General features: G+C 42.9%; 1 protein-coding gene across 2 annotated transcripts; it reads right to left on the reverse strand.

Annotated features, from left to right (window-relative positions):
• Positions 1 to 6,603: 6,603 nt before the first annotated feature.
• LOC117405160 (tsukushi) lies at positions 6,604 to 17,089 on the reverse strand. Of its 2 annotated transcripts, none has more exons than XM_034007994.3 (2): positions 16,266 to 17,089; positions 6,604 to 9,792 (listed from the first exon to the last, which is right to left on the reverse strand). In XM_034007994.3, exon 2 carries the CDS (start codon positions 9,785 to 9,787, stop codon positions 8,744 to 8,746), a length of 1,044 nt encoding a protein of 347 aa, XP_033863885.1. In that variant the 5' UTR covers positions 9,788 to 9,792; positions 16,266 to 17,089; the 3' UTR covers positions 6,604 to 8,743. The 2 variants fall into 2 exon arrangements, with proteins under 2 accessions (XP_033863885.1, XP_058883888.1); XM_059027905.1 differs by lacking the exon at positions 16,266 to 17,089 and adding an exon at positions 15,629 to 15,911.
• Positions 17,090 to 18,241: the final 1,152 nt, after the last annotated feature.

Here is an 18,241-nt window from a genome sequence, read left to right on the forward strand (position 1 = left end):
GTCTATCACACTACACTGTGATCATGATAACTGCATTGAGTTTGCACCTGTCTATCACACTACACTGTGATCATGATAACTGCATTAATCATACACTCTTAAGCCCCTTTCATACTGGTGCTCCTACCTGGGTCCCGACCCGGGTTCTGGCTGCAAGAGTCACAATTATGCATAGTGTGAAACCACATACCTGGGTCGAACCCGGGTCAACCCGGATTGGCAGCGACCCACCTCAGGATGCGGGTCGACACGATTTGACCCGGGTCGAGCGAGACAAAATGCGTGATGGTCGTTCGCAAGCAGACGAAGTAACAAACAGCCACGCCTGCATGAAGGTTTCACTTCCGCAAGGAACGTTTCTGTTTATTCTGTTTATCCCTATTTCTGCTGATTAAGACTCTCCATGAGCTAGATTGCAGCAGGGGTGAAAAACATTTGCTCTAATCAACATTTTGGGCAGACGATTGCTGTTGAAAGCCTGACCGGATGAAAGGGTGGTCATGTGAACATTGCTGCTTAGGGCATTGTGTGCTTGTTTCTGTCGCAGTGTGAAAGCACGTCGCCGACCCGCATGACAGCGGGTCATGACCCGAGGAGGGCATGCCCGTGTGAAAGGGGCTTTAGACTCCTATAGACATTTCAGATTGCAAGTGTATATCTGTTACCTTTCAGATACTGTGTGATTGTGACATCCTTACGAGGACCTCTGTATGGGCACGCACTGGTATGAAGAGAGCAGGTCCACTAACATTAGCGTTCCTTCCTAACAAGATCCCCTTTTTATTTGACTCGAGCCGGCGTTCTGTAGCTCTCCTATTTAAAGGAGTGTTAACCAGGGCTTTGAAAACACTTTGATGTTAGCACAATTTTCAACATTTTATTGTGTCAAGATTTTTATTCTTGTTTTATAAAATCTAATATACCGTGTTTACTCGAATTCAAGTTGCATCCCCAAATATGGACACCAACCCCCCCAAAAAACCCTGAATGCAAGTCACATTAAACTCTTAATTAAAAAAATACCAGAATTAACGGTTACATTACTTTTAAATTTCTAGGTGCCAGCAGGGAACACTGTATCACTGTACATTAAAGCATCAGAGTACGTCATCTACTATATTACAAATGCAAATGAGAAAAGATAATATGTACAGAGTACAGAACAGTACTTTCAAATGCAAATGAGAAAAGATAATATGTACAGAGTACAGTCCAGTACTTTCAAATGCAAATGAGAAAAGATAATATGTACAGAGTACAGTCCAGTACTTTCAGTATTGAACGACAGTCGTTGCAGTTGATGGCAGCTGGGAAAGGGTAAATTACCTTGAACTTTATTTCAGTCTGCTTTGTTGTCCTTGTTTGTTTAATTTGGCTTCAAGCAAAATTAGTGCAAGACAGCAATGTGTAGTTCATTTAGGTTTGAGTCAGGACTTTGGAGTTTACACTAGTGGGGTTCCCGTAGTTAAACCAGGCACAGACCATAATAACAGTGAGTAAGTCAGAGAATCAGAGAGTGATGGAGAATCCGTCATTAAGCAGTACATACCTTAGTGTTCCTGTTTCCTGTGCTCCTCCAGATAGAGAAAGAAAGATATATAAATAAATGATTGTTCATTTTGAAACCGGACCTGCGTTGATCATTTCAACAAGTACTATATTGGTAATATTATAGTATTGCATACCCTTTCGATTGCGTCTCCATCTTCTGACACATCTCAGGTGACTCAGTTTCTCTTTTCTTCAGCAAACAAAACTACTTTTCTTTTAAAAGCTGCATTAACAAATGTTCATGAAGTCCGCTGGTGCTGTAGCGAGAGTGAAATCTGTAGGGGGCAGTACTGTGTACAGCTGGTCTTGTTCAAGCGCACCAAAATAATTGACATGCGCAAATGTAAATTGGTACCCTAACTAAAAACCTCGAATCCAAGTCGCTCCCCCAAATTTGAACTTTTATTTTGGCCACAAAAGTGCGACTTAAATGCTAGTATATATATATATATATATATATATATATATATATATATATATATATATATACTTGCTAGAACCGAAGTAATTGTATTTTATCTTGCTCTTAATTGTATTAATACTTGTACTGTGATGCTTGAAATGTATTTTTGTTTACAACTGTAAGTCGCCCTGGATAAGGGCGTCTGCTAAGAAATAAATAATAATAATATATATATATATAGAATGTGTGTATGTAATTGTTTCTTCCTGGTATCTAATCACTTCCTGTGCTGTAGGCGCACAGGAAGTGGTTTTATACCAGGAAGCAGTACCAACTTCTATTGCATGGCCTTTGAAATATGTGAATATTTGAAAATTGACGTGCAAAATACACCACATTAAGAGTCAATGTGATTTAGGTTTTCTGAGACCCATGTAAGCGGCTGCATGGTTTGTATTCATTAATCACACATGTTATACAGTAACCCTGTAACATACAAGCATGTGAGCCATTCATTAATCACACATGTTATACAGTAACCCTGTAACATACGAGCATGTGAGCCATTCATTAATCACACATGTTATACAGTAACCCTGTAACATACGAGCATGTGAGCCACTCATTAATCACACATGTTATACAGTAACCCTGTAACATACGAGCATGTGAGCCATTCATTAATCACACATGTTATACAGTAATCCTGTAACATACGAGCATGTGAGCCATTCATTAATCACACATGTTATACAGTAATCCTGTAACATACGAGCATGTGAGCCATTCATTAATCACACATGTTATACAGTAACCCTGTAACATACGAGCATGTGAGCCATTCATTAATCACACATGTTATACAGTAACCCTGTAACATACGAGCATGTGAGCCATTCATTAATCACACATGTTATACAGTAACCCTGTAACATACGAGCATGTGAGCCATTCATTAATCACACATGTTATACAGTAACCCTGTAACATACGAGCATGTGAGCCATTCATTAATCACACATGTTATACAGTAACCCTGTAACATACGAGCATGTGAGCCATTCATTAATCACACATGTTATACAGTAATCCTGTAACATACGAGCATGTGAGCCATTCATTAATCACACATGTTATACAGTAACCCTGTAACATAAGATTATGGAGAGGCTAAATAACAGGAGGCGGATTATGTGCTGCCCTAAATCAGCATTATCTTCCCACACTGCTAGCAAAACGTCAGTCATTCTTTACCTCAAAATCCCCAGACTGAGGGTGCAGCACAGACTATTCCACATGTGAAACTAGCAAAGGTGCAGTGGCCCACACGGTTTTGGAGTAGTGGTTAGGGCTCTGGACTCTTGACCGGAGGGTAGTAGGTTCAATCCCAGGTGGAGGACACTGCTGCTGTACCCTTGAGCAAGGTACTTTACCTAGATTGCTCCAGTAAAAACCCAACTGTATAAATGGGTAATTTTATGTAAAAATAATGTGATATCTTGTAACAATTGTAAGCTGTCCTGGATAAGGGTGTCTAAGAAATAAATAATATAATATATATATATATATATGTATTTACATAGTTACATAGGTTATTGCCTCATAAGCCCATGTTCAGAATATTAGCTTTACAGGTGTTTCTTATAAAATGTTATCAGTATACAAAAAAGGGGAAGCGTGTGTGCCTGCAGCTAAAACTATCCTGAGTGATGTAAACAAACTGGCACGTCAACAACACCTGGTTTGTGATGAAGCAGAGGGCACGGAAGGCTAAACTATGGAAGAATATTCACCCGCAGTCATATTTCAGTGTAAAATGTAACATGATTTTGGAAAGCTGCAGCTTTAAACATCTATACCCTGGAACATGAAGTATTTCACAGCAGTCATTAGTCACAATAATAGATCAGTTTAGACTATTAACATTCTTGTGTAAGTCTTATGATACCAAACCTGTTTGTCCAGCTAAGCCTGTGCCTAGAATAAAACTGAACTGCATTCTGTATGACGTCATTTTAAACCTCTCCCTGAATACTGCCACAGGCGTGGTGTGAAGATGGATTAACATCCCTGTCACAGATACCTCTCCCTGAATACTGCCACAGGCGTGGTGCGAAGATGGATTAACATCCCTGTCACAGAAACCTCTCCACTGCCCACATCGATGATACAGATATTTTCATATACCCATTGCACTTCATGTGTGCAAACTGTTGTATTAGAAGAGTCGCTCCCCTTGCATGATGCCCCGGGGGGATGCTTTGGTTATGATCGCAGGTTTACCCCGGGTTTAGCAGACTTGAATCCTATCTGGCAGCTCTGACCTGAGAATGTGGCTGGACATGGTGGACGCATTCATCCCAGAGCGTCATCCACACAGAAGGGACCCCTTTGATAAAATATATAAATATAAATATAAAAATATAGCAAATCCATGATTAACCCTGTTTACAAATTCACCCCTTTCACTGGTATGATCGCCCAGAATCTTGATGTAAATGAACCGGTAAAAACATAACGCAATGGGATGCAGGGACAGAGTTTTTATTTTTTAACCAATTTGACGGGACACGTATTTCAGCCGAGCTAATAGATTTACACCTAAATGTAAGTTAAAGATGTCTAATCTAAATAGAGATCTGTAATATATAACAGAACAAGCAAGCAGCTCTGTGTCATTCCTCCACCATCAAATTGAATGCGAGTGACGTCTGTGTCTGCAAAGATCAAGAGCTGTTTCAGTTTTGTACGCGCACAGCTTATGCAAGGCATGTATCTCAGGGTCAGGGGGTTTAGTGGCTTTGGGGTTGCGTGCACCTTCATGTCAGGTGGAAGACATGTTTTTGGGCAGCACTTTGAAAATGATAACACTGAATAGACATCCTATTTATAAAACACTCTCATAATACTTTCAGGTCATACCTGTTAAAGGTTATATAAACACAAGAGTACTTTGAAATGCCTCGAGTAATCACTTAATGAGAAATAGAGCCATTATGAGTTACCGAACTTGAAAAGCACACAGCTGGTATTTAGGCATCACCCCCGGGGATGCTGTGTTCCTATTTACACAAACTCCCAATTCTGCTCATTCTTCTCTTTGAAATTGAAAGGCATGTTCACTTGAACTCTAAATTTAAAAAATCACTCATCAATCTTGAAACTGCATTTCTTCTTTCAGTGCTAAGGGAGGACCTACCAAATCATTCAGTGGCACATGGTACAAGAAAGAGTTTGTTGCGTATTGAAAGCAATGATTGAAAGGTTTTTCTTTGTACAAAATTACATAAGTATTTCTGAACACCAGTCGCCCCCGACCCCTAACAGTCCAGGTTTTGGAACTTGTTAGTGTAACATGTGCCCTGGACTACAGTGCCAACTAGAACAAAGGGAACTGAAACAACACATGCACTGTTCAGGGAGTGGAGCCCAACATATCACCACCAGGAAACAATTAGGAGAAGAAGAAACTCAAACTCAGATCTAAAGGATGGCGTTTGTTAGCTTCCAGGCACATTCAGTGCAGCTCGAAAGGAATACCGTTCATTCCTGTTACAGTTAATAGCTGTAATTCAAAGAGAGTTTTATAATACCACTTGCTGTTACTGCAAGCTGCTTCCTATTCAGAATCACCCAAGTGTCAACGCTGGCTAGAGAACACTTCTGGCTATGAGTCTAGAACAGGAGTGTCCAGTCAGGGACCTGGAGGGTCATCCCACTCCAGGGTTCACAGGTCAAATGAGATCATTAACTACTGCAGGGTCTGGATGGAGGGTTCATTGGTTCAATTAAACCATTTAGAACAGGGTTGGAACAAAGACCAGGAGTGGAAGAGCCAGCTGGGGCCACCCCTGCTCCTGATTCTACTCTAGAGAAGACTCGAGATAAAAAGACAGCCCTCAGCAGCACACTATTTCTCATTGACTGAAGGAATCTAGACATGAATGAATTAAGAAACATTAAAAAAAAAACACGACGAGAATGAGGGAGCCCTGCAGCAGAGTCTCTCTAAACACCAGCGAATAAAAATGCAGCAGGAAAAAGTATTTGGGGAAGATAATGGTTCATTATGGAAACAAAATGCTTGTACAGCATTCTGAATGTTATTTTGATTTTGGCTCTTTAAAAGTTAAAAGATAAAAAGCAAGAGACAGGATATAAACATGGCATGACTACAGTAAGGGTGTTGTGTAGACCAGATAACATTGAGCAAATCAGAACCAAAGAAATAAATCAGAACTTCATGTAATTAAGCAGTACTTCATTTTATTACACACAACGGTTACATAATTTTTTGTAAATGTTAGTTACTTTGCTCAAAACAATAGTATTACAGTCATGAAGCAGATTGTCATCGTCGCAACATGTAATTTAACTAGTGATTCAAATTGGTGCTGTTGTATAAATATGTATTATGATAGAATGAGATCATACAAAAGTCTAAGAAAAACAAAAAAGGACATTGTCATTTTCTGCCTGCAGAAAAGCGATGGGTAAAAGGAGGTGCTGCACACATGCTCTAGCTGTGCCAGCACCCCGGGCAGGAATGTGGGGTACTGTTTGAAAAGCGATGGGTAAAAGGAGGTGCTGCACACATGCTCTAGCTGTGCCAGCACCCCGGGCAGGAATGTGGGGTACTGTTTGAAAAGCGATGGGTAAAAGGAGGTGCTACACACATGCTCTAGCTGTGCCAGCACCCCGGGCAGGAATGTGGGGTACTGTTTGAAAAGCGATGGGTAAAAGGAGGTGCTGCACACATGCTCTAGCTGTGCCAGCACCCCGGGCAGGAATGTGGGGTACTGTTTGAAAAGCGATTGGTAAAAGGAGGTGCTACACACATGCTCTAGCTGTGCCAGCACCCCGGGCAGGAATGTGGGGTACTGTTTGAAAAGCGATGGGTAAAAGGAGGTGCTGCACAAATGCTCTAGCTGTGCCAGCACCCCGGGCAGGAATGTGGGGTACTGTTTGAAAAGCGATGTGTTAAAGGAGGTGCTGCACACATGCTCTAGCTGTGCCAGCACCCCGGGCAGGAATGTGGGGTACTGTTTGAAAAGCGATGGATAAAAGGAGGTGCTGCACACATGCTCTAGCTGTGCCAGCACCCCGGGCAGGACCGCTTGATCTCCTGTAATGATGTTGTATACTGTAGGTACCGTTTAAACACTTAAGAGGAAGACGTCTGTATCTGAAACAGTGAAATCAAGGCTGTGTTAATTAGGACAGGCACCAAGGGGTTTGGCTTCGAACAAAAACAAAAAAAAGAAGAAAACAAACACACAGCCTGGGAAAACAGGTCAGGCAGGCTGTCAGTCAATCTCTCTGAGCCTCTTTCTGTTGAAACCAAACGTTTTTCTGCTTTCATTTTAATGACATCTTGGCTTTCATCTTATGAGAAATGATAATGTTCCGACGAATGGAGCGGTGTGATGTGATTGCATTGTTCGAATGGCAACGTGGCCACATCCTGTAACTGCATTAATGAGTGGCCAGAGTGAGCACTTGTGTGTCACAGCTAGTGTCTCAAGTTAGCTCTGATACTTTTTTGTAATTCCAGCTTCAACCCACTTGGATATGTATACTTCTTTATTTCAGTTCACAGTGATGGTGTTCACATTCTCATCATTGAAAAATGAAGGTAAGGTATCAGAAGCATTACTTGTAAACACCGTGTGTCACACATACATATATACCCTTTAGAAACATTCCACATCTGCCCATCCATGTATTTCTGTTCAAAGTGAGGTATGTATATTTGGTAATAAAAGCACCCCACCCCCAAAGCAGCAGCACATTGCAGTCAGTGCCTAACCCATGAAGGCACTTGTGTTTCTACAGGGACCCTGATTATTCAACTGCACTGGGGCGCTGCCTCACACAGATCCCGTCACCACATGTTCTGTGCTTAATGAGACCGGGCTGACTCGTGTGTAGTGTTGAATGATTTGAGAGATATTAGAAAACCAATGGAGTTCAGAGGATTAGCTCACATACTGGCGTAGTCTTGAGTGCAGAGCGCTGCCCAGAGTGAAAAGGGTTACATGCAGCTCAATCAGGTCACTCACATTTTGTTCCACACTTTGAATGCCTCCTATGGCTGATCAGGAGCGGATCTAGACTGTGTAGAGAAGCAGCATCTGTAGCATTTCAGTTGGAGCCACGCTGAGACTGATCTTAATGCATGACTGTGCACGGCTGAGACTGATCTTAATGCCTGACTGTGCACAGCTGAGACTGATCTTAATGCCTGACTGTGCATGGCTGAGACTGATCTTAATGCATGACTGTAGATGGCTGAGACTGATCTTAATGCCTGACTGTGGACAGCTGAGACTGATCTTAATGCCTGACTGTGCACGGCTGAGACTGATCTTAATGCATGACTGTGGATGGCTGAGACTGATCTTAATGCATGACTGTGGATGGCTGAGACTGATCTTAATGCATGACTGTGCACGGCTGAGACTGATCTTAATGCATGACTGTGGACGGCTGTCCTCCCGTTCCTATAAACCAGTAACATGAAATGCTCCCGGGTTCTAGGAAATGATACTTTATTGCATTCGTTTCACTCGTGGATTTATGGAGCATATTTTTTAAAAAAAAGTGCAAAATTATTTCCTAAATTACAAAAAGATACAAAATTATGGAACACAGTAATTCTCAAGTTTTAGCAGGAATATGTTGTTCTTTTGGAATGAACACAAAGACAGGCTGATAATGGTATTGAAGGCACAATGCAGGCTTCTCCAGCCCAGGGTATTCCCGATGTAGTGTCTAGTCTAATCCAGCTCACAGGAGTGTGGCTGCAGGATCGCATGTTAATGTGTCTCCACTCTTCACTCGTCCTGTATGCGGGTGGAACTGCCCCTGTTTCCTGCTCTTCCAGCAATGCAGGTTTGGTCCCAGAGTGATGCTTCTGATGCTCGGTAAATAATTCAGCAATTTACTTGGCAAGGCAGTTACCCCTGAATTGGACAAGTTGAGCTCCTGTAAGGAAAGCAGCCCGCTGAATACCTCTGGCTTGAGATCCTTTAGCTTTGGGCAGTTTGATAAATCAAGGACCTGTAGATTCTGTAGCCCTTTGAAGCTGTTGGGCTGGATTGAGGTCAGTGCTGGAAGACTGCTGAGGGACAGATGGGTCAGCTCAGTCATCCCCACAAAGGCATTCTCCTGTATGTGGGGGATTGGGTTCCCGTCCAGATTCAGGGATCTCACAGGGACGCTCTGGAGCAGCGGCACGGCTGTCAGTCTGTTCCCAGCCAGGCTCAGGCTCTGGATGTTAGGAGAGCTGCTGTGGGGGTTTCTGGAGACGGCTGTCAGCACGTTGTTGGAGAGGTCTAGGTGGATCGGCTTCCCGTGACCTTTGGATGTAAAGATATCCAGCCTGAATTCCTGCAGCCTGTTGTTGCTGAGGTCCACTTCAGTGAGCGGCAGGCCAGAGAAGCACCCATCCGAAAGCACTTCCAAACAGTTGCTGCTTAAATCCAGGGACTCCAGGTAGCGCAGTTTGGAAAAGGTCTTGCTGTGGACCCTGGTTAGCTTGTTGTTGCTCAGGTCAAGGCTAACCAAAGTGGTGTAACCAGGTCCTGTCAGCATGGAGTCTGTGAGGGTCTCCATGTGGTTGGATGACAGATCTAAATAGGAGGTGTCTAAAGGGATAGGAATGGGGGTGATATGGGGTCCCACTCTACTGCAGTCTACTTTTGTCAGACTGAAGCTGTCGAAGAGCCCGAAGCTCTCCACCTCACAGCGGCATCCTGGGTGGCAGCTCTCTGTGGAGGCGACATGCAGGGTGAAGATCAGCAAACAGCAGAGCCACAGCTGAGAATCCATTCCTCCTGAAAGAAACAAACACACAGGTACTTTTACTGCATTCAAATCAATTACCACTTAGCTCAGCCGTCAATATTCCAGCTTAAAGTCGCCGCTTTGCATAAAAGCATCTGCTAAATGACTCATTAATGAATCCCATCATTTTGCTATGTAAATGATCTCCATATACATCAACACTAAGGGTTTCTTTGGTCACTCCTGGTTCTCTTCTAGTACTATTATTGTAACCTGTATTGATTCTGTTTATGACATGTACTGTGTGTGGGTTGTGCTTCTCCTTTGAGAGAGTCAGAACATGCTCTCGTTGGTCTCATTGAACGCAATGAATTGCAAGTGTTTTAAGGGCTGACTCAGCGAGGTGTTTACTGCACTTTCTTTTCACCTCTAGAGGTTTTTAGTGTTTGACACGTGAATGTCGAGACATGATTACACTGGCACTACAAAGTAAAGCCCCAATAATACCAATAGGAAAGTCTTTCCAGCTGTGAAGTCTCCCTCGTGTCTGGTCGGTTGTTTAAAGGACACTGTGGGGTTCAGGAGTGTACAGGTTGCTGTCTGTCCATTCAGAGGAGCTTGAAATTTAGATCAGGAGGTGACTAAATGAAATCCTTTTTGCAGGGCACCCAAACAGCAAGTATTTCAGAGAGTCTCACACCCCAGAAAGTATTTCAGAGAGTCTCACACCCCAGAAAGTACTTCAGAGAGTCTCACACCCCAGAAAGTATTTCAGAGAGTCTCACACCCCAGAAAGTATTTCAGAGAGTCTCACACCCCAGAAAGTACTTCAGAGAGTCTCACACCCCAGAAAGTACTTCAGAGAGTCTCACACCCCAGAAAGTACTTCAGATAGTCTCACACCCCAGAAAGTACTTCCGAGAGTCTCACCTGAAGTACTTTCTGGGGTCTCACACCCCGGATAAAGGTCTGTAACCTCTTTCTAGAAAAGGAAAGTTAAAAAACAATAATGGTCTCCAAAAAAAAAATTCAATACAGGGGAACAATACATTTCGACAAGAACCTTCCCCAATCTTAAACATAATAATAATAATAATAATAATAATAATAATAATAATAATTTCACCCTGCTGGAGCTGCCAAACTGTGGCCCTTTGATATTCAATGCCATAGAACAGTGTCAGGCCTCGCCCTGAAGGCGTGTCCTTGAAGAACGACCTCCTGCTCAGCACTTCATTACCTTTTGGCCCAGAAAGGAACCCATCTGAACAGTTTGTCGCATTTTAAACCCTCCCCCGACAGCAGTACAAAAAGGAACCCACCTGAACAGTGTGTCACATTTGAAACACTCCCCAGACAGTAGTATCAAATCTGGCAATAGTTAGCAATCCTGAGTTCAATTTCAACCTTAAATCAAGTTTAACAAAATGATATATAATCTTCTAGAGGAATATGCCATTTTGATGTCACTACTGCAGTATTATGCCTTTTTTTCGAATGGCTCAGGATGCAAATAAGATAACAACTATGTTCAAAGTTCAGTGTACCCCAATTCATTCAACACATTTCACTAAGTTTTCTTTCACTTCAGTTTGTCAAACAGGTTCAGTGTTTTATAAATGAAATCCACAGGGCAGGCAATGCAACTTGATTAAATGAAACTTATCAGCTGCTCAATTTTGATACATCTTCAGAGGGAACAAGGAACGCCCCATGTGAGAATGCAGGTCCATTAGCCAATCCTGTAAGCGGCGATTGTGGGGAGGCACAGCTCGGGAAAAAGTGAAACACACACCCCTGCACCTTTGATCTTTACAGTAATAAGCATCTAGTAAAGCTGGAGCAACCGCCAGTGGCTTCAAAGCAGTAAGTGTAAAGCCCTATGTGTACTTTCACTGGTCAAAGTGTGACTGCGCGGGAGAGCAGCAGGCAATACTGATGCATCTGTACTGTAGGTGTGTGTGTGTGTGTGTGTGATTGCATGTGGTTGTGTGTGTGCGATTGCATGTGGTTGTGTGTGATTGCATGTGGTTGTGTGTGTGATTGCATGTGGTTGTGTGTGTGCGATTGCATGTGGTTGTGTGTGATTGCATGTGGTTGTGTGTGCGATTGCATGTGGTTGTGTGTGTGCGATTGCATGTGGTTGTGTGTGTGTGTGATTGTGTGATTGCATGTGGTTGTGTGTGTGTGTATGTCTGTGTGTGGTTGCATGTGGTTGTGTGTGTGTGTTTGCATGTGGTTGTGTGTGTGTGTGATTGTGTGATTGCATGTGGTTGTGTGTGTATGTGTGTGTGTGTGGTTGCATGTGGTTGTGTGTGTGTGATTGCATGTGGTTGTGTGTGTGTTTGCATGTGGTTATGTATGTGTGTGTGTGTGATTGCATGTGTGTGTGTGTGTGATTGCATGTGGTTGTGTGTGTGTGTGACTGCATGTGGTTGTATGTGTGTGTGATTGCGTGATTGCATGTGGTTGTGTGTGTATGTGTGTGTGTGGTTGCATGTGGTTGTGTGTGTGATTGCATGTGGTTATGTATGTGTGTGTGTGTGTGATTGCATGTGGTTGTGTGTGTGTGTGTGTGTGACTGCATGTGGTTGTGTGTGTGTGTGTGATTGCATGTGGTTGTGTGTGTGTGATTGCATGTGGTTGTGGTTGTGTGTGTGATTGCATGTAGTTGTGTGGATGTGTGTGTGTGTGTGTGATTGCATGTGGTTGTGTGATTGCATGTGGTTGTGTGTGGTTGTGTGTGTGTGTGATTGCATGTGGTTGTGTGCGTGTGTGTGATTGCATGTGGTTGTGTGTGTGTGTGTGTGATTGCATGTGGTTGTGTGTGTGTGATTGCATGTAGTTGTGTGTGTGTGTGTGATTGCATGTGGTTGTGTGCTCACATTTAGACAAACACTGTGAGCTCAGCGCACGTATTCACCTTTACACTAAAGAGAAAGGTACTGTGTGTCCAAAGCAAGGGTTACTGTTGCAGCGGTTCAGTACACAAGGCTTACTGGGCAAGGTGCTGGGCAATACAGGAGAGATGCTTCTCTGTACAGCACAACACCACACACAGTCGCCACCAGGGACCAGCTCCGTCGTTCAAGCTGGGTGTTCAACGCTCCTCTCGGGACCAGTTCTCATTTCTTTCTGACCATATTTGTTTTCCCTTCTTCTTAAAGTCATATTCTTAAGTTACAGAGCAAATAAAGGAACACAATGTTCTTTTAAAAATCACTAACACAGTAAAGGGGTTCATCTGCATCAGTGCAAGGCAGGGGTTATAGGTCCAACATGTACCTGCCTGGAACCTGACCCCAGTGATGCATTCGTCAGGGATACCAGTCCCCTGGGGGGCTTCCTAATCAGACAGGTTCTTGTAAAGAGCGTCCGATCTCATGGGTGGGGCTGGCCCTCAACTGGCATGTCGAGGTTCACCACATTTTTCAAACTTCCAGGTGGGAAATGGATCCGATCGACCACATTCATTATAGACACATCAGGCAACAAACCCAGGATAGCTGTGCAAACACTGTAATGTGGCACAGATCTCACTGAACATCATTCTCAATGTAAGACATTAAGAGTCAGCTCTGCACCCCTGAGGTCCAGCCTAGGCAGCCGGGGGGGGGGGGGGGGGGCTTCTTTGCACTGGCTTTGTTAAAAGGCAGGACTTGAACTGTTTATGAACACGTAGCAGCTGAGTCTCTTTGAAGCAATGGAATGCTGCAAAACATCTGGGGCCGGTTGTACTAACGAGATCAAAAAACAGGATCGGATCCGGGCTCACTGGAGCCGGATCATGAAAAGGCATTGTACTAAGCGGATCAGGATCAAGCTCCACTGATCCGAAATCTTGATCCGATCCTGGAGCTGCGCAGCCGTAACTAGAGAAACTGACCAATGAGAAGCGAATATGCGTGGCGCAGAGATTGGAGGATCTGAATGTCAGAAAATGAAGTGCATTTAATTTAAATGACATAAATCAGGAGCAACTACTGTACATGTATAATTTAAAACTCCAGCGATTGTATAAAAACAGATTGAGTATATTAATACCGGTATCTGGTTTTGTTTTGTTTTTTAACTTCTAAAATGTTTTAATAAATGTTAGTGTAATCACGGCCGTGTGTATTTTCTGACGGACACACAGATATTTTACAGCGGTATAGCCTCCATACACACAAACATGTAGCTGCAGCATCGGTTCAGGGTAAATTATCAACACATTTTAAGCAAATGTAATCAAGTGCTGACAGACAGCTGCAACTGGAAAATGTCACGGACAGGGGGAGATTGAGGCTGTGAAACGGTAAGCTTAAGTTTAAGAAAATTTAAGAAAAAAGGAATTGGGGGGGATGATATTCATTAAAAAAAACTACAACGTTTAATCTAATTACTGATTTAATTGTAATCGATACCATGAGAACGCCAGTATGACTTTGTCAACACAGAAAACGTAGAAATAATATTTATGAAACCTCATTACGCAGTCAGGTCTATTCTGTTCTGTAGCTATACGGCGAAAACAGAAATGTCAGATATAGCTAAACACAACTAAACTAGTATTGTACAAAGTTTTTTTTTTTCTAATTGATATTAATACAGCGCTGTTGCAGCTACTTTTAAATGCATTGTTGCTTAATGTTTTCTAAAACGTTAAATCATCTCTGTTTCAATCTATCAATCTTTCTTACTGCTTGACCTCAGAATTCAGGACTCAGTTTTGTAAACATCCGAATGAATAATTTGCGGTGTGTGCGTTTGCATTGTTTTATTTTAATGTTGGGATTACTGTTCTCTCTATTGGTTTGTTCTGGGGGGGGGGGGGGGTGTTATGTTAGTTTGTCTGTTGGGATTACTGTTCTCTCTATTGGTTTGTTCTGGGGGGGGGGGTTATGTTAGTTTGTCTGTTGGGATTACTGTTCTCTCTATTGGTTTGTTCTGGGGGGGGGGGGTTATGTTAGTTTGTCTGTTGGGATTACTGTTCTCTCTATTGGTTTGTTCTGGGGGGAGGTGTTATGTTAGTTTGTCTGTTGGGATTACTGTTCTCTCTCTTGGTTTGTTCTGGGTGAGTCCTGTTAGTTTGCCTGTGTGTGTCTATAATCATTAACTTTTAGAAACTCTGAAAGACACATTCTAAAATCAATGCCATTTTGTTCTTCAAAAAGCACTGACAGTTTTTTATGCTTTTTAGATGCTTTACCATACCTCCTGTGAAATGCAACAGGTCAAAATCATTTCTGACCTGCGGCAACAACAGCTGTGAGCCCCTGAAGAGGTCCACAGTGAATCTGCCACCGTTCTGTTGCCAGCAGTAATGAAGAGCTGCTGTCCCCTGAGACTGTGCAGGACTCCTGGATGGGGCAGAGTAGTTCAGTGTAATGGATCCATACCCCAGTGCAGGGTTACTGCAATTATAACAGACTAGAGCGAAATCCATTTGGTACAAACGCAGAAAGACACAATTCTGCCATGGACTCAATCCAATCACCTAATCTTATCACCTAGATTGCCAGCCTCAAAGCAGGGCTGGATAAACTGGGGCGGTGCTGGGGAATAAAGACAAACTGTATAACAGCGACAATGTACAGGTAGACCTCGTGCGTGTTTTCACTTTATATGAACGACGCGCCACGCATTAGCACAGTTTGCAGGATGTCTCGGGCCGCTGTCAAGTCTTGTCAATGGATTTGGCGAGAGGGGGGTTCACGCCCCACCCCAGCAAATTGACGTTTTCATTAATCTTCCTAGCGTGAGCAGTCATATATGTTGACTTGACCTTGACAAAATGTATGCAGAGAGAGAGAGAGAGAGGATCCCATTCCAGTTCGGGTATACAAGTGGCAGAAATATTAACATTTTTCAACTAAAAAATATAAGTTTTTATAATAAACAAACCGTGTGCGTAGCCCTGTCCGCAGCGCTCCTCAGAGGTCTCGCTGGAGCCGCGCTCAGCGTGCTGCTGAAGTACAATGTAACACTGCGCTGACAAATCAAACACTGCCCACTGTGTCGGCATCGGCCGCGGCGCAGGAGGACGAGAAGGAAGGCTGTGCTTCTTCTGCATCCGATCAAATTACTTCTGTAACCGTGGCAATACACACTGGAGCCTGGAAACCACCAGCCCCGACTCCCCTCATGCTGGTTTCACAACCGCACAGCTCCAATGAACACAAAGTATATTTAAAATAAATTAAAACACACAAGTCTGATTGACCACAACAATGCAATTCCAACACCGACAAGAACTACTAGCCTAGTTAAAAAAAAAAAAAACTTTCTATTTTAGAGATCGTGCAAAAAAAAATACAATATAATTACACTTAATGAAGAACTGTTCAAATAAAAATACGTTTGTGCTTCACTAAGATTTAAAAATGAAAACTAATCCTCCATTGATGTACTGATTCAAGACTGCTTATGTAAACTCTGTCTGACGAAGTAAACTTTCTTGTCGAGCTACACAACTTTCTGACACCTCCCCAACTGTTTCTATAAATAATGTCTATTGTTTTCCGTTATGTTTTAACCTTACCTTGGTTGCTGAATGAAAAGACCCCGAACTCTGAAGCTTGAGTCTGATGGGTAGCGATGAGACGTTTCTGTTTTGTCCTGGAAAGCCTTGCATTCGTGCACTGAATGGTCCGCTCGCTGTGATCTCTGTTGTCTCACATTTTGCGGAGGAGTTTCGTGCTTACAATACTTCAGCGAGCACGCCCCTGTCTTGATTTACGCAAACTGCAGTCCCATCCCAAACTCACGAAGCAGGAACACACCTTGTGTTCGTAGGTTTGGATTCAATATGCAAACTTTTAATTCAATCTACAGTATAGAGAAGGTAACTAAAAATGAACTCAACAGCCCATACAGACACACGCGCTCTGGCAGCGAGCCCTTAAGCTGGGGACCGTGAACAAACACTTCATGCGTGAAATAAACGAAAAATACATATTCTAGACTTCTTGGAATCTCAATACTCCCGGCGCTGTATACAGTGTATGTTTCAAACACCACAATACCTGCAAGTACATCCACCCACATACAGGTTGTACATTCACACACAGTATTGTTTTATTTTAAAGAATTCCGCACAGTACGGTGTTCGCTTCAGTACTCCAGGAGGATTAAGAAGTGGCCACCTTATCATGTGATGGATCCATTTGTTTAATTATTTTAAACGATTTAAAACTAATAAGAGGCGAGTCGTGATGAAGATCCCGTGTAAAGACTATAATGCACGGGGCAACTTTCATGATCTTGTTTTCTGACATATGAAGTCGCCAGTTGATCGCCCATTATTATCCAAGTTTCTCAAACCACAGTTCCTCATGTGATGTTACTGCTGGCATGGAGCGAAGTTGCTGAACAATGCCCCCTGCCAACTCCTCGTTGATTTAATAAGCAGGCAGCAACAGTCGCTCTGCCCTCTAGTGGTACTCATTTGAAGTACAGTCGTCGAGTTTTTATTTTTTCATGTTTTATGATTGTTTTTCCTTTTGAAGAGGCTTTCCAAATATCGTGAGTGACACGGAAGTCTTTTCTACTTCATTTAGTGAATGAATCCAGCTCTATGGTACGGTGATCACACCTCCCTGATAACTTACGTCTGAGGCCCAGTTACACGGGTTCCCCTTTGAGAAATGGACTATGAAGCTTTGCAGGACGAATTCCATGGATGAGATATTGGGTTTAAAAGGTAAAAAGCCCTGAAACCTATTTTAACACGTGTTGATATGTCAAGGTACAATGTAACAGACCACTTGATGCATTTTGTAATACAGCATTATCACAACATGCAAGAGTCCGGGCTTCATAAGGCTCAGTACAACAGAGAAACACACAGTGATACCTTCAGCTCATTGCCAGACCTTTAACCCATTATTATACAATTGATAGCATTGCTATCATGGAAAAACTACCAATTTCGTTTTTAAAAAAAGTGATTTGAATGCAGTAGATAAATGAATGAAATATAACAGAAGATTACTGGTCTGTTACTTGGCACCCAGCATGTATATGAAATCCCAGACAAAGTCAAATAGATTCATTTAGAAGTGTGGCCAACAAGAAAACGTTATCTCTGACAGCAGCATGAAAAGCCTGTCCGATAACACAAGCTCTCCTGGGTGTGATGCCAGTCTCTTTATCCCTTGCACATGGACACAAGCTCTCCTGGGTGTGATGTCAGTCTCTTTGAACCCTTGCACATGGACACAAGCTCCCCTGGGTATGATGTCAGTCTCTTTATCCCTTGCACTTGGACACAAGCTCTTTGAGTCCAGGCCCTTGTTCCAACCATGTCTTTAATTCTGGATGGTAGGAGTATGGATAATTCGACATGATCCCTAAAAGTTGCTGGACAGTCTGCTCCACCTCCTCTCCTGTCATTGCCCAGCGGAGGGAGACAGAAGCACAGTGTGACTGTAATGCAGGGTGACCACAGCTGACAGGGACACTAACTGGTTCAGCTCTGAGGGACTGCAGAGCACATTAGCATTGGCATCAGCTCTT

Source organism: Acipenser ruthenus, chromosome 8 (genome assembly GCF_902713425.1).
Source record: "Acipenser ruthenus chromosome 8, fAciRut3.2 maternal haplotype, whole genome shotgun sequence".
NCBI classification, from domain to species: domain Eukaryota; kingdom Metazoa; phylum Chordata; class Actinopteri; order Acipenseriformes; family Acipenseridae; genus Acipenser; species Acipenser ruthenus.

Excerpts from the sequence above, each read along its gene's own strand:
- LOC117405160 (XM_059027905.1), bottom strand. The coding sequence starts at position 15,797 with ATGCAGAAGAAGCACAGCCTTCCTTCTCGTCCTCCTGCGCCGCGGCCG. Across the intron at positions 9,793-15,628 it reads CGGACAGGGCTACGCACACG|GAGGAATGGATTCTCAGCTG; the intron begins GTTTGTTTATTA and ends TGTTTCTTTCAG.